The sequence below is a fragment of the Lates calcarifer genome, linkage group LG10 (genome assembly GCF_001640805.2).
Source record: "Lates calcarifer isolate ASB-BC8 linkage group LG10, TLL_Latcal_v3, whole genome shotgun sequence".
NCBI classification, from domain to species: Eukaryota; Metazoa; Chordata; class Actinopteri; family Centropomidae; genus Lates; species Lates calcarifer.
This window is the reverse complement of record NC_066842.1, coordinates 4288299-4313388: the sequence shown is the minus strand read 5'-3', so window position 1 is coordinate 4313388 and position 25090 is coordinate 4288299. Positions and strand designations below refer to the sequence as shown.

General features: G+C 41.3%; 2 protein-coding genes and 1 long non-coding RNA gene across 4 annotated transcripts in view; 1 reads left to right on the top strand and 2 right to left on the bottom strand.

Annotated features, from left to right (window-relative positions):
- Positions 1-7405, bottom strand: part of LOC108894925 (rhombotin-1) — a 10750-nt gene extending 3345 nt beyond the window's left edge. Inside the window, exons 1-5 of one of the 2 annotated variants that reach the window (XM_018693563.2) lie at positions 7239-7405; positions 6950-7026; positions 5988-6201; positions 2387-2512; positions 1947-2055 (exon numbers count right to left, since the gene is read on the bottom strand). In XM_018693563.2, the coding sequence (XP_018549079.1) occupies positions 1950-2055; positions 2387-2512; positions 5988-6201; positions 6950-6971 (468 nt within the window). In that variant the 5' untranslated portion in view covers positions 6972-7026; positions 7239-7405 and the 3' untranslated portion in view covers positions 1947-1949. Of the gene's footprint in view, positions 1-1946; positions 2056-2386; positions 2513-5987; positions 6202-6949 lie in introns of both variants that reach the window. The other variant, XM_018693562.2, reaches the window with a different exon arrangement.
- Positions 6093-20225, top strand: LOC108894927 (uncharacterized). The gene is made up of 4 exons (XR_001962890.2): positions 6093-6223; positions 12985-13121; positions 13781-14212; positions 20094-20225. It is a non-coding gene; the product is annotated as an uncharacterized LOC108894927 (long non-coding RNA).
- On the bottom strand, positions 16281-25090 carry LOC108894923 (ras-related and estrogen-regulated growth inhibitor-like protein). Its single transcript, XM_018693561.2, has 5 exons — positions 24658-25090; positions 22028-22084; positions 21610-21683; positions 20085-20233; positions 16281-18800 (listed from the first exon to the last, which is right to left on the bottom strand). The coding sequence occupies exons 1-5, from the start codon at positions 24707-24709 to the stop codon at positions 18515-18517; spliced, it is 618 nt and encodes a 205-aa protein (XP_018549077.1). The 5' UTR covers positions 24710-25090; the 3' UTR covers positions 16281-18514.

The following is a 25090-nucleotide window of genomic DNA, read 5'->3' as shown; positions in this document are numbered from 1 at the left end:
TGGAAGACTTTGAAATCAACCAAAAGTAAAAAGCTCTCCACTTCCAGAGTCCATCGAGTGTCCAGTGCGGTGTTGTGTATTTTATGAACTGTAGTTGTACAGTTAGTATTATAATGATAGGCTGGTCTGCTGGTGGCTTCAGGGAATGTTTTTGAACCCGGAGCAAACCCTGAAACCTTCATAACTGTGGCGTCTGTGGTATTTGCTGCACTTGCTTTCAACCTTCCTCCCAACAATCTGCCCTCACAGTGGACCACTGCTCACACACCCATCAAGAGGCTCAAAAAGGGAAGTGCCTGTGCTCCCACAGGATTTATTCGTCTGCTGTTTGAAGCTTTAGAGAGAGAGACTCCTTTTAAACCTGCAGGCAGCTTCACATGTTGTAACAGTTTAAAAAATGTGATTCTAGTTAAATCACGCACATGACAACACTCCACCTTGGGATGTGATGTTGATAAGCTTGGATTTCACTCCAAACAATCCTCTGCTTTTGTTGTGTTGAAACTACAGCAGCGTTGTTGGCAGTCAGTAAATATGACATTTAAGAACCAGGTAGCAAGAACATATGTTTCCTTTTTAAGTGAAGATGAAGTGCAGTGGTGACGTAACAACAGAAAAGGGCCTTTAAGCTGTTTTGTCTAATTGCTTCTGTAATGATTTACAGCTTTTCTCTGTAAACCCAGCAATTAATCAGTACCAGAAACTAGAGAGTGTGTGCATCCATGTTCACAATAATGATGATAATACTTTATATCAATCTAAAAACCTTATGGAGTTCAGCTTCAAGCTCCTGGTTCATTGTTTCCTGTTGGCAGAGAAAGTGCCATGTCCAAACTTTCATTGGGCAAAGATAAATGTGTCGTTCTCTGACTGTATTCTTTGTGTGATGTCTTTTCTGTAGTGAAATATTAACCTTTTTGGGGGGTTGAAGGTTTCACCTTTCAGACTTATCAGTCTCCTCTGATGCTGGGTAGTAAAATGATGCAGGGGTTTTTCTGTTGTTAATGAATTTAAAATGTAAAAAGAAAAAAGTTATTGGCGTTCAGCCTGCATTTCATGATTCTCTGTGACGTACGAGCTGCGAGTTACTTTAAAGTTGCCTTACTCATTTTCTCAGCCACTTGCTGAGGAAAGTCTAAGCAAGCTGAAAAACACAAACATCTGACATCATTGCCATATAAAGCTGCTGCAGATAACACATTGGCAGAAAGTTGTCTCTTTACTCATCCAGCAAACATGTTGCATTATCATTCATTAGGAGTCGTGTTTTTGTTCTGCACCAACTCCTAGAAAAATATCTGATTATTGAGCAGCTAAATGTTAGATTTTTTTAACTCGCAGTGCTGAAACGGGCTAAAAACAAAGTGCTAATACTCGAGCAAGCATATTTAAAATATGGTGCAGCTTTAAACATACAAGTTAAAGTATGCTTTAAAATTATGTAAGTTTTAAATCATTTCAAACTGAAGGCTCATGGGTCATAGAGTTGGCAACCGCACCAACAAGTAGTCTGGTTTTCCGAGTTGAAGGTTAATTATTAGACATTCACTGAGGGGGTTTTGTTGGGACTTTGGGGACAGGGTTCAATTTAATGCAGTAATGTATGAGACACATCTGGCTCTCAGCCCGTTTAATATGTGCTTACGGTATTCACAAGCAATCTGTTTTCATAAACTGCCCTAAAACTGAACATATGCGTACACATCCATGCTAAATGTCACGTAATGCAGAGTTTTTCAAAGATAATGTGCTACAACATATCTTGGCATGGATTCTCCTTCCAATGTCATCAGCCTCTGGTCTAAAGTCTCATGTCTACATATGGTCATATTTGGGATGAGCTTGTGAGTTCACTTGTATACCTTCCAGATATCTCAGCGCATGGTTTAGTTCAAACTGTCAGAGCAGCTGTCTGGGCCTGTAATTTATCGTCATCAGAATATTACCTCTTATTGAGGCTGCCTCTCGGTGCTGCCATTAAGATGGCCTCCTTCATAGTCCAGCTGGCACAGGATCATGTTGTTCTTGAGGAAAAACTTGTCTCCCACGCAAAATCTGCAGAGAGGAATAAAAATATGGAACTGGGTCTCCGTTCTTTGCTGGAGCTGAAGTGAATCATGAGGTCCCAGTGGAGCATTTCAGGCATATTTTCAGAATACATCCACTGCTATGATAATCAGAAAATTAATCTTGCGTGATTGCTCCCTGATTAACCATCCGAGGTATATACAAACCTTTAACCCCTCGAGGTTTTAAACTGTGCAGAAAATTTCATCACGTTCTGATTACAATGCTACGCTCGTGATGACCAGTGAGCTCTCTGATACACCTCCATGACAAGTCAACTGAATTTGATCTCCCTGGCTAATTGCTCCCCTAATCTTACCTCTGGCGGCAGAGCTGACAAGCGAAGCAGTCTAAATGGTACACGTTGTCTCTGGCTCTCATCACCATCTCAAAGGCAGGGATCATCTTACTGCAGGCTGCACAGTTCCCCGTCACCCCGAAGAGCCTGAGGAGGGAGAGAGGGCGACAAGCAGACCTGTAGTCTGGACGCACTTATGACACATTTCATCCAAGAGCTGAGGAGGAAAAAAAACTGTTATGAAATGAAGGAGGTCTTAGAGTTCATCAGTGCATGAACTGCACTGCATGCAAACTAATGCAGTGTTCAGATCTTATTGAACAGCTGGAAAAAACGTAAACATCAGCCTCCTAGCTAAAATTTCCAACCACCACCATGTAAATAAAAACCTGTGTTAACCCTAAATTAATCACTTTAGTTCATTAAAAGTAGCTGGATACTAATATTTTCTCACTTCTGTATATGACATTATTGTAAATATGGGCAAAATCATGAATAAAATAATCAGCGAATGCAAAAAATAAGGCTGTGTTTTAATGTTAAGCATTACAGCAGACTTTGTTACTATTTTAATTTAATATGTATGAACACAGTGTACAGTATATATACAGAATATTATGTGTATATTTTTTGCACTATGTAAATTAAGCTTATTTCCCTTAAGATTAATAAGATTCCCATGTTTTCTTATCTTGTGAGACCAAACTATGTGTAAATTAAAAACTTAATTATCATTTAACTGTACAATAACATTATAATATCATCATATCATTAGCAGTTTGTCATCTTTAAATAATGTATGAATGCGTACATGGTGTAACAATAGGATGTTTTGCTGCAGTTTCTTTTCAGTTTATTCCCAAAAGAAAAAAGAAAAAAGAAATGTTGCTCCTGAGTGTGCAGAAGATCAAATATTAAATCTTCCATAAACTGAATATAACTTGGATCACTATTTCATTATATCTGCTGCTGAAAGAGCAGCAAAATGGAGATTCGCTGATGAAAATGTCACGATTCATATGAAAATGTCACTTTACTTTAAGAACCAGATGAATGTTTTCTGCCTCCCAGGACATTACTCTGACTTTACAGGTAAGAACTTGAGAGTCAATTTATTACGCTTTTCTGAAACTAGCAATTTATGTGACAGCATTTGAACTTTGTCCTCAAACTACCTGAGAACAAACCCGGTGTTGTTTTTAATTCTCAGTGACTCAGTGCTGACCAGCTGCAGATTGCTTCACCTCTCATTCACCTCTAAAAGAACGAACAAACTGGCTCCCTGAGAGGCTGACACACATGAGGGTAAGTGGCCGCGGCTGATTTCCATATTCCATTAGAGGCCAAATAGAAAAGGAGGCTTGGGAGGAACCAGTATGAAAAACGACTGAAGGAGGGAGGGCATGTGTATCCCAGAGCCTCGGACGACAAATGAAAAACGTCATCGAACTAGTGACCAACACGGGAACAAAAGCGAAGTCCTAATTAACAGAATGTTCTGATCTAACGAGCCTGAGTCCTGAACAGGCACCTGGTGGGTTTTTTCCCTCTCTCTTAACGAGGCTGCGAAGCTCAATGCTAATTCTCTACTAATGGTCCAATTAAAAGAAATCACATGGTTTTAATCCCGCTCTTCAAAGGCTTTTGGTCTGCACCCTCACGATGATGAGGAAAACAGGAGGCAATCTAGCCAATTTAACTGTCAAAAGGGGTTTTGGTCTCTTAAGTGCAGCGCAGCTAATGAGAGACTTAGCTCCAACCAAATCCAGCTGGATTGTACATGAGACTAACACATGAGTTCAGCAATGTGGCTGAGATATCAGGAGTTCTCCTGCTGACCTGACACCAGACGTCGTTATTCCAGGCTAGAGAATGAGGGGTATATAACTCTCAGAGGAGCTGTTTGAGCCAGATTTAGGTTTGTATATAAGCGGTGTCATCAAGATTCATGGTCCGAAAGATCGTTAAGGTGGAAACCTGTTTAAAATCTAAGTATATTTAAAACATACTTACTCAGTATATTCAGTGTATATTGCATCACAGTCACAGAAAGGTCAGGTGATGAGGTGAATAACCTCACTTTTATAAAGGAGCTGTTCAAACAATCTACAAACATTTATTTTGATCTGAAGGGTTCATAAAGAGTGTTTGACGTGTTTCAAAGTGTGTTAAGTGCTATAACTTCCTGTCCTTTCACATGGCAGATAGCTACAAGCTTCACGATGGGGTTTCCTTGACTTGAAGCAATAGTTTATTCACTATTTCAACTGATGACACTAATTATCTAGCTGGAACCGAGTGGTTAGCTTAGCACAAGGAGACTAGCCTGGCTCTGCCAGAGGTAACAAAATCCACCTATTAGCACCTCTAAAGCTCATAATTAACACTTTTTGTGTTGTTTAATCTGCACAAAGTGTAAAAAACAACTGTTTGCAGTTTTATGTGACAGTTTATTCACAGCAGGGAGCAGTTGTCAGGTAACTACAGATTCGACAGCCAGGCTAGCTGTTTCCCTCCACTTCCAGTCTTTATGCTAAGCTAAGCTAGCCAGCTACTGGCTCCAGCTACATCTTAACTCCACAGATATGAGTGGTACTAATTATCTTCTTCTCATCTAACTCTGTAAGCTTGTGTCCAAAAATGCTGAACTATTCCCAAACATGTTTCTGTCTGTTTCTTCAGTTGCTCCATACCAACCTCATTTTATTCACTTTCTCCTTTCACATTATAAATAAGAAAATCTGGCGTAAAGGTTCATTAAAAAGGTTAAGGCAATCATAAACCTCATGCTGCACTGCTCTGGCTTTGTTAAAGACCTTTAACAAATACTTGGAACATGCTGAAAGGTCAACAGTCTGCTTATCCTGTTACTGTACACTAATAATGGTTAACTTTTAGTCCAGACTGTGTAAGCTCGCTGCTGACTGTTGCTTTTGTTATCAACTTTCTTTAGCTCCTCACCTTCAGACTAGTTCAATTATTTATGAATGTAACATTGTGCTGTTTAATACACAGACCCAGCAGCCGACCACATGTCCCTGCAGAGAATAAACTATTTTCAAGAACTACAGAAGTTAGAAAAATACTTGTCAACTAACGACTTTAATTCAAAAATGAGTCAAAACAGACTCGAGCAGCACAACCAAACATGGGTAAAATATGCTTTGGACTCAAAGGATTTTTTATTGAGCTGTTTTGTAGTATTTCTAAGAAACATGTCGCTTCTGCCGTGAGGTTTCTCCAAGTTTATTGTGAAAACATCTGAGAACAGTTGATTATTTTTGCGATTTTGTACAGTTTGTCTGTGCTGTCGTCTAGAAATCTATATTTGAACAAAGAGCTGTTGCTTTATTGTTTTGTGCTGTAATGGCACGTGCATTAGTGTATTTGTACATCTCCCAGAACATTTCAATTTCCACTGAGGGTCTTTGATAACCTACATTATCAGATTATTTGCTTTTACCTGGATCCTCAGTCTGCTTCAGCGAGCTCTTTTCATCTTTTCCTGTATCTACTTTACCATTATTTGTTTACTGCAAAATGATTTGTTTTGAAGCTGCATGATGCACTCAGTAATTTTCTATACCCTCTTGATGCACTTGCAGATGGGGTCAGGGGTTACCTCAGGTAGTCTCTGCGGCAGAGGATGAGATTGGCCCGGGTGTAGAGGGTGGAGCCCATCCGGCCCAGGTGGCAGTCACAGCAGGCGCACTTCAGGCAGTCCTCGTGCCAGTACCTGTCCAGAGCCTGCAGCATGAAGCGGTCTCGGATCTTCCCGTTGCAGCCGGCGCAGCCCCTCGGCTTCTCCCTGGACTGGAGGGACACGAGAGACACACCTGGCAGGAGACGGTCCAACAGGTAGTAAATACCAGTGAATTATAACCAAATATAACCAGTTAGGTCACCTTAAATGCAACAACAACAGCAAAAATAATGTGGTTTCATTTGCAAAAAGCACTATAAATTCATTAGCAGGCACATTTAGCCCAAAACTTCATGTTCCTATAAGAACCAAATGGTGATTTTCTGTTAGGAAGAAGCAGCAAAGAGTATATATCTCATCATTAATCTTAATAAAATGTGAAAATTGTGCGAGCAGCTGTTCTCTGCAGCTTTTCTTTTCATTTATTTCTGGTTGCACAGTTTCACACAAACTTCCCAGCCCTCAAAACCTTTTTCTTCTGTCTTCCTTAAAGTCAAAATATAGTAGAACATACACATATTCACTGAGTGGCCACTTTATTAGGAACACCTGCACAGTCTCTGTCACAGATTCTACCTGTACAATGTTTATGAGCCGTTTTTGCTTAAAATCTAATTAACTACATTATACTGGGAGGTGTTTACAATGTTGTGTCCTCCCTATTTACATATGAGCTGGGCAGAATCGGCTGTTAACACCTCAGAATATAATGCAGTCCAGTACAACACCAGCACTAACTATGAGATCTGTGTTAATACGTGGATTTTAATTAACACCTCTATGACAGTGTCAACAAAAACTGTGCGTAAAAGTGATCACATTAGATTGTACAGGTGTTCCTAATAAAGTGGCCACTGAAAACGGAATATCTCCGTACTCACTCTCCTCCTTGTCCAACACCATCCTTCTGGAAAACGACAGCGATCCAACAACAGGAGAATTATCGCCTCTTCTTCCCCTGTGCACAAGATAACACCACGGAGAGCGATAATAAACACAGAGAGGCTTTGACTAAATGAACAGTATCGAGCCGGAGTCGCTCAAACTCCAGCTGCACTCCTCACAGTCCCCGAAGAAACCCCCAAAAGGAAAAAAAAACCAGAAACAGAGTCGCTTTGTGTGCGTAAAAATAGCCCGAGGCTGGAGGAAAACAGCGTCTCCGGGTGTCACCTTGCCGGCAGGAGAGGTGTCCTCAAATCTAGAGTGGCTGCGCTTTATCTCAGCTGATGTCAGTGCATAAGCATTTCTGTATCTGCACAGGCTGCGGCTGTTCCCTTCAAATGAGCTCCTCTGCACAGACTGAGCCTCCACACAGCTCCCTCTCTTCCTCCCTCCCTCTCCCTCTCTCTCCCTCTCTCTCTCTCTCCGCAAAAAACTCCCACAGTCAAATGGTTTTTTCAGCGCTGCGTGCTAATTATATAAAGTCATTATGCTCAGATCTGATAGTAACCGCCCTCCTCCCTCTCTGAATCAATTATTCAATAGACAGTCACACACCAGGACAGCTCGGGCCTGAGGTGTTTTAGAATGAGCTTATTCAACTCCAAGGACACCAATTATCTCCAGGGCGCCCTGTAGTCAAAGCTGTGGCTTTTCAGCACGGCAGATGCAGCGCCTTTTCCCGCGCGCGCACGCGCCCTACGCACGCGTGTGACACATATTCACAGTGCTCATCCTTTATTTGTGTGCTTATGTGTTTTTTTTCCCCAATTAAAATAGTAAAAGTAGCTGCGATGAGGGTGAGAATAAGGCGTCTTTTATGGAGTTTAAAAGTTGTAATACTGGTTTCATTAATGGTTTATGAATAATTTACTAATGGTTTGTAATCAGCCTTTAATAAGAGAAATGTTTGGGTTGTCTGCACCGATGCTGAGCGGACTGCACAGCCTAATAATCATAGTTTGTTTGTTCAGCACTTCTCACAAAACTGATATAAAGAATAGAGATAGAAGAGGTAAAGTAACGGCCAGAAACCATAAACAGACAAAGATAAGATAAAAATGTAAATGTGCAGTTATAAATCATCAGATGTCCAGCATGTACTATGTAAAATGACTGATCAATATGTGTGATAATTTATCTTCTGTAAAAGCGCAGCACAGGATGTGGACCATTAAACAACTTAATTAACATTTATTAATGGATTACCAACACGTTTAAGTGCATTATTACTATTTAAAAGGATAAATACCAAGTTTTTCACATTCTACCACTGATGGATTAAGACTAAATTACTCATTGATAATTATTAAAGCCATTATTTACAGTTTATAAACCGTTTATTATCAGAAAGTGGCACCAATATATTCAACTTTATCACAGGTCAATATTGTAAGATGAATACAGTCGCTTTAATATCGCAATTAACTCAGTAACAGTCTACAGCATTTTCTACTGTATTGAAGTAATTGATTAGTGCATTGGTCCGTGAAATGATTAAAAACAATCCATTATAATTTCCTTAGAGTGAAGGTAATGTCTTCACATGCCAACAATCCAAAACCCAACGATAATTAATCAACTTTAATATCAAGATTAGAAAAAAGAGGAAAATATTCACATTTAAGAAGCTGGAGCCCTCAGACGACCTCAGTTAGGACAAGAAGAGCAGGAAATCCTCACAAATGAGGAGCTGGAACGAGATAATCTTTGATGTTTTTGCTGGAAGATTCACTGAAACTGTTAACTAATCAACAAAATAATCAAATAATCATCGTAGCTTTGGAATAAAGCAGTTATAAGTCACAATAAACTCTGTATTCATGTGTATCATACCGCAGGTACTTGTGGGAATACCAGAGGAATCTTTAGCAGACAGATTACGCCACAGGTCTTTAAGAATAAGATAAAATCACACCACAAGTTCTTAATATTAGATATATATATATATATAATCCAGCTAAAAATAGCTCTAAAGTTATATACTATACTTATTAATAGATCCTACCACACACTGCAAGGCTTCATAAGAATACAGATGAAATCTAAATAACCTTAGAACTCAATGTTGAGTCCCAGAGCTGGTATAAGTCACTATATTGAAGATTTAGGAATAAAAACACCACAAAGTATGGAAAGATCATTATTTAAAGTTGATATTGAGCCCCACAGAGGCATTATTAGTCCCTGTAGATAGATTATCGGAGCATTATAGTGATTTTCATTGGGGGGGTGGGGGTTTTTTTCAAGGCCAGTGCTGACCCCAGTCCATAAACAACACTGGAGCCTGCCTCCAAATGCATCATCCGGCCCTAAATCCTCCTCATTAGAAGTTGTGGCATAAACAACTGTTCTAACATGGCCCCTGGATCAGGTCACACTAATTAACCAGCACCATCGACCGACTATTCCCTCATTATCCGCCTTCTCATCTGATCGCATATATAGACCGTCAAGACAGCTAACGATCAACAGACTAATTAATCAGCTGATGAGGTGCAAGTGAAGCACCAGGTTCCCTCTTCATTTGCCAGACACATGGGAGCTAATTAGCTCAATTATTAATGCATCTAATTAAATAGTTTCTCTGGGTAATCATGGTTACAGTCTCGTCCTCCATGGGGCTGCGGTGATAAATGGATCTGCCGTGCATTAGACCCCTCTTGTCCTTTATTTTGACATACATCAACTCCAATGCAACGGCTGGCCCGCACTAAACATTACAGGCTATTCACAGGCCCAGACCCCATTAGACTAATTGCGCTAAAAGCAGTCTGTGGCTGACATTAAAGGTGAGCTGTGGTTAGGGCTCTAATTAGCAGTCTGTGAAAATAGGAAGCCTTTTTGGCCATCTGCTGCGGCTTGCCTTGCCGTCGTGTCCTCAGTGTGAAAAGGGCAGGGACAAATTTAGAAGATGTTTTGTGGAAGGGCTGTTTGTCAGACATAATGCCATGAGAGGCCGGGTCACGGGGAGCACGGTTCATACAGTAACAGTTGAATTCAGAGGAGGGAATAAGAGAAAAACTGCTGCAATTTGTGGCCGGTTTTTGCATATGAAACCACAGCCTGCTGTTTCTCGTCAGAACAAAAGGAAAATCCGACTTTAGAGCCATTTTTCCACCACTTTACATCCACTTTACACTTCCATGACCTTCTAACACTTGTCTTAATTAGATCTTGTCTCAATATCTCAACGACTGTTGTGCGATTTTCCATGAAATTTCATACTAATATTCATGATCCCAAGAGGATTAATCCTGCTGACTTTGTTGAGCCCCTGACTTGTCATCCAGCGCCACCAGCAGATAAAGATTTTAATTTGATTTACGACCACATAGACGCATAAGTAATGAGATTCCCATCAGCCTTAGTATAGTTTGTGTTTAGGGCTGATAAATAGCGAATGTTAGCATGCTAAGACGCTAAACTAAGATGCTAAACATTGTAAACATTATGCCTGCTTAACACTGGTGTGTTAACATTGTCATTGGGAGCTGAGGAGCCAAAAGCTCCACACTATCTGAGTAATTGGACCCTGAGTTGAGGCCGTTTTATCACCTGCTGTTACCATGGTCAATAATGAACCGTCGAGCTCAGATTATTCTTCTTTGTCCGTTAACTGACAGGAAACAAGATATGTCTCATAATGCTGCAGTGATGTGAAAAGTATCTGCAGATAAGGATCAAATCAGAGGAACCTTAACCTAAACTAAATTTAATGAATTAATTTCACTCTTTTAAATTAGATTTTTTTTTTTAAGTTATGGGCAGAGTGGCATTAAAAGGATCCAGAGATAAACAAAGTCTGATATTCACAACTGAATCGTCCTACAAGCTTTACAAGCAACATGCTTAATGCGTCAAGCTCAGCTAATGATGATAGAGCTGCACCTGAACTCCCGGGAGGTTGGACCACTGGGGGGGGGTGTCAAGGTTGTTTGTTCCAATCCCTAAACTGGGTGGGAAAATCTGAGGAAGAAACGGAAGCAACACCCTCACACTATATGCAGTTAATCTGTGTTTAATTACAACAGACTCTGGTTAATGTGAGGCTTCTAACACTGTTACACTGTAACACCAGGAGATTTGACCACAAGCTCTTCACTGGTGCAGCACTGATTTATGAAAAACAAAAGATGAAATATGGAGATCCAGACAGTGACGCCATGTTTGTTTTGGTTTTTATGCACATCTTTAAGTTGATGTAGCACTATTTATAATCCAGCTGAAGTGCTTGAATTTAAAAAACGACAGTCCAGGTTGTTCAGGTGTGTGGAGGAGAGAACGTTTGCAGGGTTTAAACTTCTCTCCTACTTTATTTTTTCACCGTTTAAACACTTTAGCCTAAAGATGTGGTTATATTAACGCCTTTAGCTCCAAACAGCTTGGAGCTGGAGCTGCTCTGGTTGTACTGGACAGCTGTGCAACTGTGTAATGCCGATGCTACTGGCTTATATCATTAGGTATCGTTGTGCTTGAGGACATGTTGTACGATTGTAACCAGATGGGTTACGGCTCTCAATTAGGGGAAGTCAAGTTTTATTCATGTATTTCAGAGTAAAAAAAATGTCTGAACAATGGCAGAGCATACATTACGGGTGCTTCTCTATTTTAATGCAGAACTCCTGTGATCATTATCTACATCAACAACACCTGTCGTGGTTTTATTGTTCGATACCATTCGTATTAACTGAAAGACACTAAAGATGAACTTGTGTCCGATGCTGTTTGTCAGAAAAACTGTGAAAGATAAGAAAGGACATGACTGCAGGGGACCAACTGTCCGGTCAAGACTCCTACTCCTTCCAATTACCTGCAGTAAAATAACATTTCAAATAGCCTAATCTCAAATATCTCATATATCATCACTCACCTGTCTTTACATATATGTATATAGAGTCATGAAAGCCTTAAATAGCTCATGGAAACAATGTAAATCCTCATAAATCGCCTTTTCCTAAAGTTCAGAAACCTGCCACATATACAGCACTATATAGTCCTTTTCATGGATCATATTCTGGAAAGCATCTTTGGCACTTTTTATGACATTTTTGGGCAGCGTTCCTCTGCTGCAGATGCAGCCTGCTGCACTTGAAGGGGATGTCTTTGATCTGTCAGCCTGAAACTTGGCAAGACAATTTTAAATACAGTTGTGCAAGCACAAACCTTTCCAGGACTGGAACACATTGTAAATGTAGTTTGGCTTCTTCACACCTTCTTTATCTGGATGAGCCAGAGCCTCTGAAGATTCTACGAGGCTGTAAAATGCCTACATTTGTGGTGATATTATCGCCACCTCTGCTTCTGCAACAGTTTCATTGTGAATGATATTTCCAAAACTTGAACATTGGAATGATTACTTATCATTAGAAGGATTACAGGATTAAAAACACCACTGATTAACCACCACTTTTGTTCCATTAACTAGCATGTGCAACTTTCACAAAGACGATCAGTAGATTTTTCTCACAGTTCACTTCAACTAATAATTACAATCATCGGCTTTGTTCCCTTTAGGTGTTCCTGTGAGTCAGTCGACAGAAGCGTGACAAGGTTACAGCCATTATTAAATTTATTAGTCACGCCCCCATGGATGGGTTATTGAGCAAGCTAAGCGGACACCAGCTCAAGGACCCAAGAGGTCAGAAAGGCCCAGTTTGCAGAGACGACAAACGAAGAGAGATTATTTGTCCTGTAATAGCTAGACATTGTTTACTCTGAAATCTGAGCGACGTATTAGGTTATTTATGTTTATTTGACACAGATTCAATAAGTACAGTGAAATGTGTGTGTATAAGTGTGTGCATAAAACAATAATAATTACACTCAGGGTGAAATATAGAGGATAAATCTTAAAGATAAACAAAAGTAGCCCATTAAAAGACTAACGTGGATGTCTTCCTGGTGTGTTGGTGGATGTTAATATTATAACTATAGCTTTGAATCATATGTATTTTTCTTCCTTATTCCACTTCAGCACGTTACATGGATGCCCTGATTCAGCAGAGCCTCAGACGGCCTCGCTGGGATGTCCACTGCTTCATCAGATTCACCTCATTTGCAGAGTTTTGGCAGCGTAACTGCAAGAAGATCCCAACATTTTCTCAAATCCCGGTCAGTACTCAGAGCTCAGACAGCAGGACATGATATTTAATGTAACAAGAGACTGCAGGACACTGAGTCGACCACAGACAATTCATATAACACATGATTCCTTCTGCAGTTCATCCATTAAAAAGGAAAAAAGAAAATCAGCCTTACATTCAATCAGTGTTTAATAAAACCAGATGATCCAGATGTTGCTCGTCAGAAATGTTTGATTTTTAATTAAGGGGCTCACAACAGCAAATCCAACAAAAACTAAACTCTGAATTTTGTTTCTGTGGCTCTTCTCTCAGAGGATGCATCAGATTTTTTCCGAGCATGGAACAGGGTCTCATTTTTAGAAGCAAACTCGTACAGTATAATATATATGTATACATCCAGCAAGCAATCACTGTGTGCACTCATGCAGTGTGACCACAGTACACGGCAAAAAACATGTCCCCTTGAGCAAGTCGTACAGCGTTCAGATTGATTTAAAATCATGTTATAGAGGGAAAATACATGTTTCAGTCCGGGTAATTCCACCTGTATCTTTTCCTCAGCTGATTTGAATTTGAAACAAATGATCGTCTTACTAAACAGATATTTCTATTTATATATTTTTGAGGAAAATGACATTTTCAGTCAGCGCTAGACTAAACAGCTTTAACTACTGTTTATTTTTGCAGTCGTGATTGCAGCCGCAGGAATGGATGGTGAGAAGTGAGTGAAGTACCATCTGATGCTGCAGACAAACTGTTCCTTCTCTAACGTGGATCCATTTCTGTGGAGGTTCAAGTCTTTGGAGGCCATCCAATCCCCTGTCAGTCTGACTAAGCTGCCGACTTTTAGATTGGAACGGGGGGGATGTGCTCACCAGCTGTGAGATTAAGGGGAACTGATCGATGGCCTTTCTGATTGGCTCTCGCGGTGTCCCAGCAGCATCCAATCCCCTCGGTTCGGATGGGTGTCCTCGGCCGAGCCAAAACCAATTCTTCCTCCACGCAGGGGCCAAATAAGATCACTGACCTGAAGCTACAAGGCCACGCTTGTAGGTCCTTCCTCTATCTGTCTGCAACCCTGGAAAAAAAACATGGAGACAGGAGGAAGAGAAGAGAGAGGTGAGAATATATGAAGTGTATTTTTCACCAACGCAGATTTACACTTTCCTTGTTTTATTTAATGTGTGTTTTCCTGACATTCTTATTATTAAGTGCTAATGCCAGGAGCATTTCTACACTGCTCTCCTCAGAAATTACCTGTCAGTTAAACTCAGTGGGTGGCACTCTGATGCCTTTTCCCTCAGATTTCCTGCTCTGTCTCTGTAGGTGGAGCTCTTTTCTTTTTCTTTTTCTGCTCTGCCACGGTAGTTACGGCTGCTCTTGCCGACTACAGTGACTTTTTCCCCCCCCTCTATTCAAAGCAAACTGCTGTTGCTGCTGCTGGAAATGTAAAATGCATGACTTCCTGTGTAGCATAGAGCTTGTTTTTTTTTTTAAGAAGAGAAAATGTGAGATCTTTCATGAACTGAGAGGAAATGCATCTCTCTAAAAATGTCAGGGATCATTAGTTTAAAAACTAAAAAGCCTGAAAAACTTTCCAACAAAAATACATGCAAGATAAAGCTGCACATTAAAGGACGCCTCTGTGCGTCTGAGTGCGTTAATGTGTGTCTGGTGGGGAGGGCGGGGGATTTAAGAGGGCTGTTCAAAAAATAACCCCGTGATGGAGCTGGATAATATTTGACGGAGAAAAGTGTTTGCCTCTGCCAAAAAGACTCCTGCAGAGATTCAGCTTTCCGTCGCCACCTGTGCTGTGACGACGATAATGATGATGATGATGAGCATGAGGAGGCTGCAGTGCTTCCTGTCTGCTCCTCACCAAATATTCCCCGTTTGGAATGTGTGAAAGAGGCGATGAGCAATCAGAGGAGACAGTTTTATCATGAATACAGAAATGTATTTAGCGCGCCTACAGATTTCATGTTGTCTGAATGGAAAATCTGTCTTTCAACTATTCTGGGTAAATATGATTCCACATGCTGATGAAGGCCATGAGGTGTGGCTTAAAGCTGCAGAAGAAATCCAGTAAGTGGGCCTAGAGTTAAGACAGTTTTACCTGCTTGTGTATGCCACTTATTGTTTGTTTTTTATCAATCTGGGGCACGGTGAGGATGTCACGTACTTTTTTAAAATCATTTTGTCTGCAGCTGTTTATGACGCTGTCTTCCAACCTCACTGGTAACTAACCTGCTTCAGGTAACATAAAGTAAAGAAATCCCTCTTGAACCCTGAGGAATCCCACAGACTTTCTCTTTGGAGACCTTAAAGTTGTAGAAAATACCATTCCCCCACATACCATCCTTACAGTGGGTGACTAATTTAAGGAAAAATGAGTGGAAGAACAGATACAAATGCAAATGCTTTCATACAGGTCATAAGGAGTCACCCAAAAGAGAAATTCACCATCTCTCTATGTTCCTTTCATTTGTCAGTCATCTGTATATCTGACTTTCCTTTAAGCCTATATTTCACAATTTCACTTTTTTCCATTTTATTGTTCACTTTCATTTCTCTCTGTAATTTGAATTGATTGAGTGTGTAATAGGTCAGGCCCCATGAGCAGGAAATCATTAAAAATAGAGGAGGAAAAAAAACAGAGCACGTCATTATGATGTTCAGATAACTGTGCTGCCATCTAGTGGAAACTTTGGGGATGTTGCTTTGTTTTGGAGACCAGAGAATTCTCTGTGATAATGGTGCATTTCTCGCTTCTCCTGCCTCCAAATCTGCTATTTTTAGCAGCCGCACACAGGAAATTCCTCTTTTTTCTGAAGGCTTTAGATTAATGCCTCCTCTCACGATCACGTAATTAAAGTTAAGCTCAAAGTGAAACAGCAGGCCGTCTGAAGAACTAAAACAGGCATCTTATTACGCAATGTTTAACTTTAATTTCCTCTGGAACAGCTGATGTTTTTACAGTATTTACAAAAGGAACATTCGCCTAAAACACTGCACTCGTGTTTTACTTACTTATTTTTCACAATATGTGTGCTACATTCTTTCTGTGTAGCATCATGGTGAAATAACAGGATTTAAAAGGAACAACAGCAGCGAGTGAGTTCATGTCCTTAATTGGAATTTGTTGGTGCTCGTTTGTTTGTTTGTTTGTAAAGTTAAAAGTCTTGAGTACACATTCAAGGTATTTTTTAATTCCTCTGATTCTATGAAAAGACCAAACACATACAAACATACAAGAATGATCAAATTAGTCATTAATATATACATAATATACAATGAAATGGTTACACACTTTATTGTACTGGTGAATAAATTCAAATAATGTCTTTTCTATCACAGAATAACTGTTAGACTGCGACCAACGATCATTTTCTTTATCAATACGCCTGACAAACACCTTCCATAATGACTGATTGATTGTTTAGTGTGTAAAATGTCAGAAAATAATGAAAAGGGCCCATCAGCATTCCCCGAAGCCCCAGTGAACATATTGTAATAGCTTGTTTTGTGCAAGGAACAGTCGAAAACCAGTTGCCAATTAATTTTCTGTCAGCTGACTAATCGATCAATCTCTGGGTGCCTGGGGAGGTAATGAAACTGAAATGTGCTGGGAGGTTAATCCAGCCATGAGTATGACACATTACAATCAACGGGACAGGGGTAATCAACTATAAACAAACATTATGGCTTCCAAAAAGTAGCGTTATTATGAAACAATAGGAAATATCTCTATATAATGTTTGTTTCCCTCGTTTAAAGTATAAAACCTGCAGAGCAGCAGGCTGCACAACACTGAACTGAGGAGACATTCTCCACATATTACTACACAGAAAGGCAGTTTAACAGCAACAGTACAGTTGCACAACTGCAACAAGATGCTTAAAGCAAGGCGTAAACGCAGCACGTTGAAATGTGTATACGGTGTGTCGACATGTTCACTCAGCGTGCTGCGGCGTCGGCCAACATTTAGTAACACACTGTGAGCACGGTGATGAGGGAGACTGAGGTGTTGTGTGAATGCTCAGTAAATATGTTGGTCAGGGCTGGAACATTTCTGTCACTGGCTCATCAGGCCTGCATGCCTCCATGTTGTGACTGTGTTTCAAGACGAACAGATGAACCGTCTTGTGTGGGTTTTTATGTGAGAAAGCTACAGCAATAAACCAGGAGGAAATTATGCTTGGAAGGCAGCTGTGTCTACTCTTGGCATCCATATCCAAACCTACTAAGCACTGAAAGCTGATGCTGAATGTTTGGTTACACTCTTAGTCTTGTTAACTCGCTGTTTTATCAAATATTTCCTGATTTAAATCAGAATTTTGTTGGTTTTAGTCCATGTTTATGCATAGTTCCTCCACAGCTGACTTAAATTTGGCTTGTTTTCTACACCCATGCTACACCTACACAGGTGCTTTCACTTTCCGTGCTTGATTAGACTTGTTTTTGGAATCGCAAATACAGACTGCTGCTTAATTTACATTTTTCTCATTTCTTTGTTGCACCTGGTCCGGACAATTTACACCTTAACCACATAACTGCTTGCATTACTCAGCCTGTGAGGAACACACTAGACGATCATCGGACCGAAACACCCTCCCACCCCCATCACCCTATTATCTGGTGCTTCTAAAGATTATCGTGACAGATTTTCCTGTGGTATGAGGTGTGTTAAGAGTGATTTTACCCTCCCCGATCGTCCTCGGAATCGAGGAGTAAAATATTAAACATTTTCAATATTTACGATGAAAATTCGGTGGATTGTCACGTGTAGAGCGATAGCCAATCAGGAAGCAAGCTGACTGAGGACAGCGGCACAACAAGAGACATCGTCGTCCGCCATGTTTGTTTACTCTAAAGTTGTGTTTGACCACACAAGATTTCGAGTTTAGAGAGTCCAGACTGGTTGCCGGTGTTGGTCTTTTCGTTGGGCATCACACATTATAACAAAACTGTGAAATCTGTCATTATTTCTCTATTCGTGTGTGGTCTCTCACATTTCATCAGTTAAGATTTTAAAAATCTTTTAGTGTGTGCCAGGCTTTAGCCACACCTTTAGCAAAACTGTGTAAGTATTATCAGTAAACATCAAAAGTAAAAGTACACATTATGCAGTAAAAATGGGCCCTGTCGATGTTGGATCAATATTAGTCATGCATTGACGCATAAATTGCATTTTACTGCTATAGATGTTTAAGACTGGGCTAATTTTAACTACTGTAAATACGGTTTGGTAGTTTTCATCCAGAGTAATGCAATATTAGCCTGTACTTAAACCACTGTGTATACACTCAACAGTTTTAACACACAGTATGTAACCTCTTGGTCAGTTCCCTTTAACATGGATCCATAAACACAACATCCCAGTCCCTCTAGCTGATTATCCGCTAACTTCCCTGTTAACCATCACACCGACTTCCTCCTCTTGCCAAACACGTTGTTGATGAGTTTGGCCATGGACTTGGAGCCGCTGTAGCGTCGTCGGTCGGCTCGGTACTTCAGGTGCTCCATCACCTGCCGGATGAGCTGCGTGAAGAGGTTTGCGATGTCCTGGTAGCTCTCGGCCGCCGAGACCTCCTGGAAGTGGCAGCGGTTCTCCTGGGCCAGGCAGCGGCCCTCGTCCTCGCGTACCTGCCGGGCGTGGCACAGGTCCTGCTTGTTCCCCACCAGACACACAGGAACCTCCGTCTCCCTGAAACAGAGACGTGTCGAGGGTAGACTGATAAGACGAAGAGGAGGTGGAACCTTGGATATCTGGGTTGAAAAGTTGTCTCTTGCCTCTTTAAATACTTCTCATGTACTACCTTTATTTAAGTTCTGCTTCCAAAACAGGTCAAAACTGTCAACAAACCACCAAATAAAGTGCATTCCTTGCCCTCCCCTCGTGTCTGTAAAGCAGATATTTTAGCATTTGATTTACGAGCACATAAGCTTAAGTGAGTCCAATATTTCCACTCCCTATCTCCATCAAGCTCTGATCACTGATCTACATTCACACCAACTAAATAAATCTCATCTCCTCCACGATATCGGGGCGCTTTGGCACATGACAGGCTGCTTGATGGATGTGGTTGGCCCATTTTGCGGCAAACTAAATTCTGATGCCTGTATAGGTTTTGCTGTGAATCCCTCTCTCGTCATCATGAATCATTTATCAGATTGTCAGGGCCTGTCAGGACTCCCAGCATTCCTCAAACTCAGAACTGCATGAGGATCTCTATTCAGCTCCAAAGAAAGTAGGGCAGCCATACTCGGTTTTGTTCTGCTTTCCTATAGTGTTTACAGAATATCTGGGTAATATAAATACCTCTTAGCATTTTATTACTTTTCTGGTTAAAATCTTGACACGTCATTTTTCATAATTTGAATGTTTTCACTGCAATTGAAGGGTAACTTCAAGAAGATAAATTCATGAATTCTCAAACTGCCATGTCCCGCCTCTCCCTCCTGTTTCTGATCCCCACTTCCTGCCCTCGTTTGTTTCCTGCTCCTGATGTGTTGCACCTGTGTCTAATTGCCCCCCCTCTCTCCCTGGTGTATTTAGCCTGTGTGCTCCCTGCCCTCTGTTTGTTTGTCTTTGATCATTGTGACAGCAACACCAGCTTTTCCTCGTCTTAGTCCTCCAGTGTTTTTGCCTTATTAGTTTCTTGACCTTGAGTTTGCCGCCTCCTCTGGCTTTGTTTGTCTTCTTCTACCTGTGTACCAAAGCTTTTTGTTGTTGTTGTTGACTTTAAGCATATTTTAAATATTTTTTATGCTGGTTAACAAAAATCTTAATATATAAGCGCCATCTGCACTTGGACGGCAAATTGAGAAAATATTTGCAAAAACGATTTAACCTCAGTAAAGGATACAGTTCATGCACCCTTACAGTGTCAGAGCATCTCCACCTCAACTCTCTAAGACCAAGCAGTGGTTTGTTGGTCCAGTTTCTGCTCTCTTCATAATAAAATACCCTCATTGTGTTGCCTCTGACCCTTTGCAGTTGTCCATGCGCGCCTCCCGAATCTGCCGCAGGATGTTCTTGGCGTTGATGAAGGAAGTGCGGTCGCTGATGTTGTACACCACCACGAAGCCATCTGCCCAGTCCACCGGCTCCTCCAGTATACACCTGGCCTCCGAGCTCTGCCAAGAAAAACACATGCTTTTATTCCGGAGTCACGCTGACAAAGATTAAATTCAGAATCCACAATATATATGTTTATGTTCTGCAGGGTTTGTTTTTACAGTACAGTGCGTAGAAATGTTGGAAGCGAGTGTCCTTTACACCATAAGCAGGTGGGAACTCTACGTGAATGTGCCAAATGTGCACGTGGAGGTCGTGAAAATAGAGGTGGAGTGCAAACGTGCAGCTACCGTTTGTAAAGGTAGAAGCAGAGGTAGGACTGATGGTGCTAAAAATACTAGAGTCAGGTTTAAACAGAGGAAATATGTCTCTGGACAGTTTTAGTGACCTTGAGGAGATATAAACAGTGCAGGAAGGACAGGAGGCCCAAGGACATGTCTGAGCCCTCGATCAGCGATGCCTCCGCTCTGTAAAAACCCACTCATCCCTGTCTTTATTGACTCCATACTTTCTTTACATAGTCCAGGTCAGAAGGGCAGGACATTGACTCTGTGTTTCTTACGAGAAGGTGGCATTACAGTGAGTTTAACGGACGAAGACAATGACCAGCTCTTTCTCTGCTCAGCCTAGGGGTATTCCAATAAAATACTAACTCTGTAGTAAAAGGCCTCTCAGCTCTTTGGTCTCGTTGAAGGAGAGGTAAACAGGTTATAGGCCTCTTTTCTTCAAAGACAGAGCCTCTGGCGTACATCGCCTCGGGATACTCTCATAAACCCTCTGGATTCCCAACTTTAAGTGCCGTTTGGATCGTACACGTGTCGTCCCAGTGTAAACACCTGACTGTGGTTCAGTCAAGGTCACGGGCATGTACTGCAGCTTCCCCTGCAAACTGGAAACCAGACAGCATTTTATTGTTATTACGTTAAAATCCTCGTAGCTCCAATACAAGAAGTTATTGTGTTTCCACTCCAGCTGAACGGATTCCAAAAATTCCACCTAAAAACTCTTTGAGCTTCTGTGGATGAACAGAAAAACAGAGCTAAAAATAAAAGCGCCTGTCTTGGTATGTAGAGGCAGGTTTTCTCCCAGTGCTGATGATTTGTTGACATTTTTAGCAACAGCAACAACACTTATCATAAGTCACACAAATTGCAGGAATATGAAATTTAACTTTCATGTGGACGGCTTGAGTGTATTTTCTTGAAAAGACATAACTCCCATCAGTCTCAGATTTCGTTTGTGTAACCTATTCCCTCTCAGGATCATCCATGCATTAAGTGCATTTCCAGTCCACCTGATGAAACGTAGGAGGAAACCAAGGAACTCCAAACAGGAAGGTTTGGAGTCTCACTGCAGCTCTGCTTTTCTAATAAAAAGCAGAAAAATGCACTCCTGACTGGTTGGGTTAGATAGATGTGATCGGGATGTGCTGTACCTCAGAGCAGGGGTCAAAAACTTCCAGGTTCAGCTGCCTGCCGTCAATCGACAGCCTTTTATGATACAGGGAATCTGTGATGAGGATTGAAACAGTCGAAAATCAATAACAGCCTTCACTGATTTCACATAAATCAATATTATCTGTGGAGCTTGTATTCCATGTGCATATATGTATGTTTGTCATTGTTTTATTGAATTTTAATAATATTTTAATAGTATTTAGAGCAGTTAAGATGGGTATCTTTGTCTGTTAATCAAAAACTCTTCCTTTAAGCCCATGACTCCTCAATTTATTCACCTCTAAGCGACTAAACAGCAACATCCATGGCTGTAGCTGTGCATAAACTCTGTTCTCCAGCACAGAAACCGAGCTAACACCATCAACACACCATTTCATCAAATCTGGAAACACTTACTGGTGTTCGAGGCGTATTCACCGATGAAGCGTCTGGTCAGGAACCGCACAAGGACAGCTGGAGGAAACAGGCGAAATGGAAAAACAACAAAATGAATCATGGCATCGTTACAGTCTCATCCCTCACAGGTGGCAGTGGTATTGGAGAAGGAGGGTGGGGGGTGGAAAGAGAGAGAGAGAATGACCCTCATTCACTCCCGCAGGCGCAACACAGTGCCAGCAGTCTCTGGGATTGGAGAGGTGAAACTGTAGAATCACATGAAAGAGGCTGCGTGGCTTTGCTGGAAGCTCTGTGTGCATATTTGGCAAGCTGAGTGGTTATATCCCCCCCCACCACCACCCCACCCCAACCCCTCTGCTTCGCCTCCAGACTGAGAGCAACACATCAAACTGACTGTCGGAGCCAGTTCTGGTCCCACAGACAATCAGTTTCAATTAAGGCCTGAAGCAGCAAGTGCTGAACTCTGAAGAGCCTGTGGCTGATGGTGGTCACGGGCCTCTGGCGGGGTTATACAGCGGTTATACTTGGACTATGGGGACACACAACCCAGTCTCATCAATCTCAATACAAATAACACGACTTTACACTTACAAATTGCGTGCAGTGCATACGCCAAATGTTTACAGCTTTGGACCGGGGCTCTCCTGCTGCTTGTGCAACTTCACAAGTCCCTAGCCATCTACCCAACACCCACCTCCTCCTAATAAGCCAAAAATCACACATTGCACGTCATCTGAAACACAACACGTGGACATAACAAAGACTGGAGCATCACCTGTGTGTATAATTGGACTCTGGCATGTGCAAATGCTGTAATTTGTACACAGTTAGAAACTTTGATGTAGCAATTCTTCACAGGCCTTTTTTCACACCAACTGGTGTGTTTAAAGAGCAAAACAACACAACAATTGAAAGACATTAAATACACACACTCACACGCACAAACAGCCTCTAGAGGCTACAGCATCTCCACAGTAACAGCGCTGCTTTGCTGCCAGGCTGTGAGAATGGAGACGTCCCATTGTTTTATGAAGCTCTTACACAGCAGCAGAGCCACTCGGCCTTAACCACCACCACAGAGACTGAACACTGATATATGCAACAAAGACTCCAAGCAGCAACAAGGGCCCTATAATCCCCCCCCCTCTCTCTGCCTAGGCAGCATTTTTCACTGCAGTTTAAAAAATGAAATCTGGAATGTGTTTGACCTCCATAGATTTAAGCTACGGTCACATAAACTGCTGGAAGTCTTGGGAAATAAGCTGGTGGAGGTTTGAGAGGTTGTTCAGACCAAAATACAGATCTGTTTGGAAGAAAAGCAGCACCAGCTGTCGGTGCAGTAAGGAAAGCCAGGGTAAAAAGCTTGATCTGGTTAATTACAACATAAACAAACCACCGGTGAGGCATTTCAGATCCCCTACAGCAGGGCACAGACGTATACGATGCATTTTCCAACCTCAAAAATCAGCTCTGTGACTGATGAGTTGTAATTTAACAAAGGTAGGGATTCTCTGGAGGCACAAATAATCTCATTATTTCAGTTAAACCTCAATGGACGGAGCCAATAAGCCATAGTTTTACTCTGGTTATGCAACACGAAACCAAAGCCCAGTGAAAAGAAGAGCTTAAGGTTGTTACTGGTTGAAAGCACGCAGCTTAGCCAGTTGTTAGCCTTGATCACCTTCAAAGTTTGTTAGCAAAGCAAAACTTATTTCTCGTACATCACAGTGACTGAACACTTGTGTGGTTTTGGATTTTTAGTCAGATAAAACGAGGTTTGAAGACGTCACGTTGGGCTCTGGGAAAAGTTGTGACACACATCTGACAGTTCATAGACAACAGGATTAATCGTTTCCTTAGTGTATTAAGATTATGACAAAACAGTTCAGCTTGTCTTTAGTTTTCTTTAACACATTCACTATGAGACACTGTGTTACAGATACGACTTGAAAATAACCACATTTCATATTTCTAACCCTCACACATCCAAACAAAGGTGTAAACATCGACTCACTGGCCTTCATTTTAAATGTAATAAACTAATGTGAATGTCAGGTAGAGTTGAGATGATTGTAGTTAGAAAAATGGCAAATATTCTCATTGTTTACTGATTATTTTTAGGTTCTGTACTCGTTAGAGACAACTGAGCATGACACTCAACCCACACAACTGTGGGAACTTGACGTTTATCAGTATTTTGTGAGCTAAAAAATGTAATCGATTAAACAAGAAAATAATCTGCAGATTAGTCAGTGATGAAAATAATTGTTTGCACAAGCCCTATTTAAAAGAAATACTATTTCCCATGTTATGTAAAACATCTGAACTGATAAATCTTGTTTATTTAACAGAGGTTTACTTCACTTATAAACTTGTGTTTTATCCAAACACATGTAGAAAAGTCTGCACATACGTTAGAAACCCTTTCCTGAACATCCAGCGATTTATTATACATCAAAAAATAGATTTAAGATTTGACCCTGCACTGCCCTCTGACTCATTCAGAGAAGAAAGCAGGCAACAGCACAGATAAGCAGCATCATGCACAGTGCAGAGATGTTGACTGAGGATCCACAGGTACTTTTTCTGTATCTGTTTGAAATAAAAAAAAAACACTTGCAGAAACTCACCTGATTTCCCAGCCCCCTGGCTCCCCAGCAGGGCCAGCTTGATGTCGTTCATGCCTGCGCTCTGTCAGGTCTTCAGCCAGCTCCCTGGCTCTGCGCTGCGTCTGGTATCTGGGTTAGCCTCGACACACTAAATGCTCCTTACAGTCCGGGCTGGATGGGAGTACAGGACTGCCCCCCTCTCTCTTCCTCTTCAAAGGGCTGTTTCACTTTTTAAAGCCAGAGGGAGAGAAGAGGTGGAGGGGTGGGTGGGTGAGCAGCCCCAACCTCCCCCCTCTCTGTATGTGCCAAGCCTCTTTTACACTCTCTCACACCTCTCTTGTCTCTGTTTTCTCTCTCTCGCCTGCATTGAACACAGCTCACTCTCCCTTCTACTTCCCCTCAATCCATCTTTTTTCCCTCTCTTCAGCCTATATATCTCTCTTTTCTGCCCCCC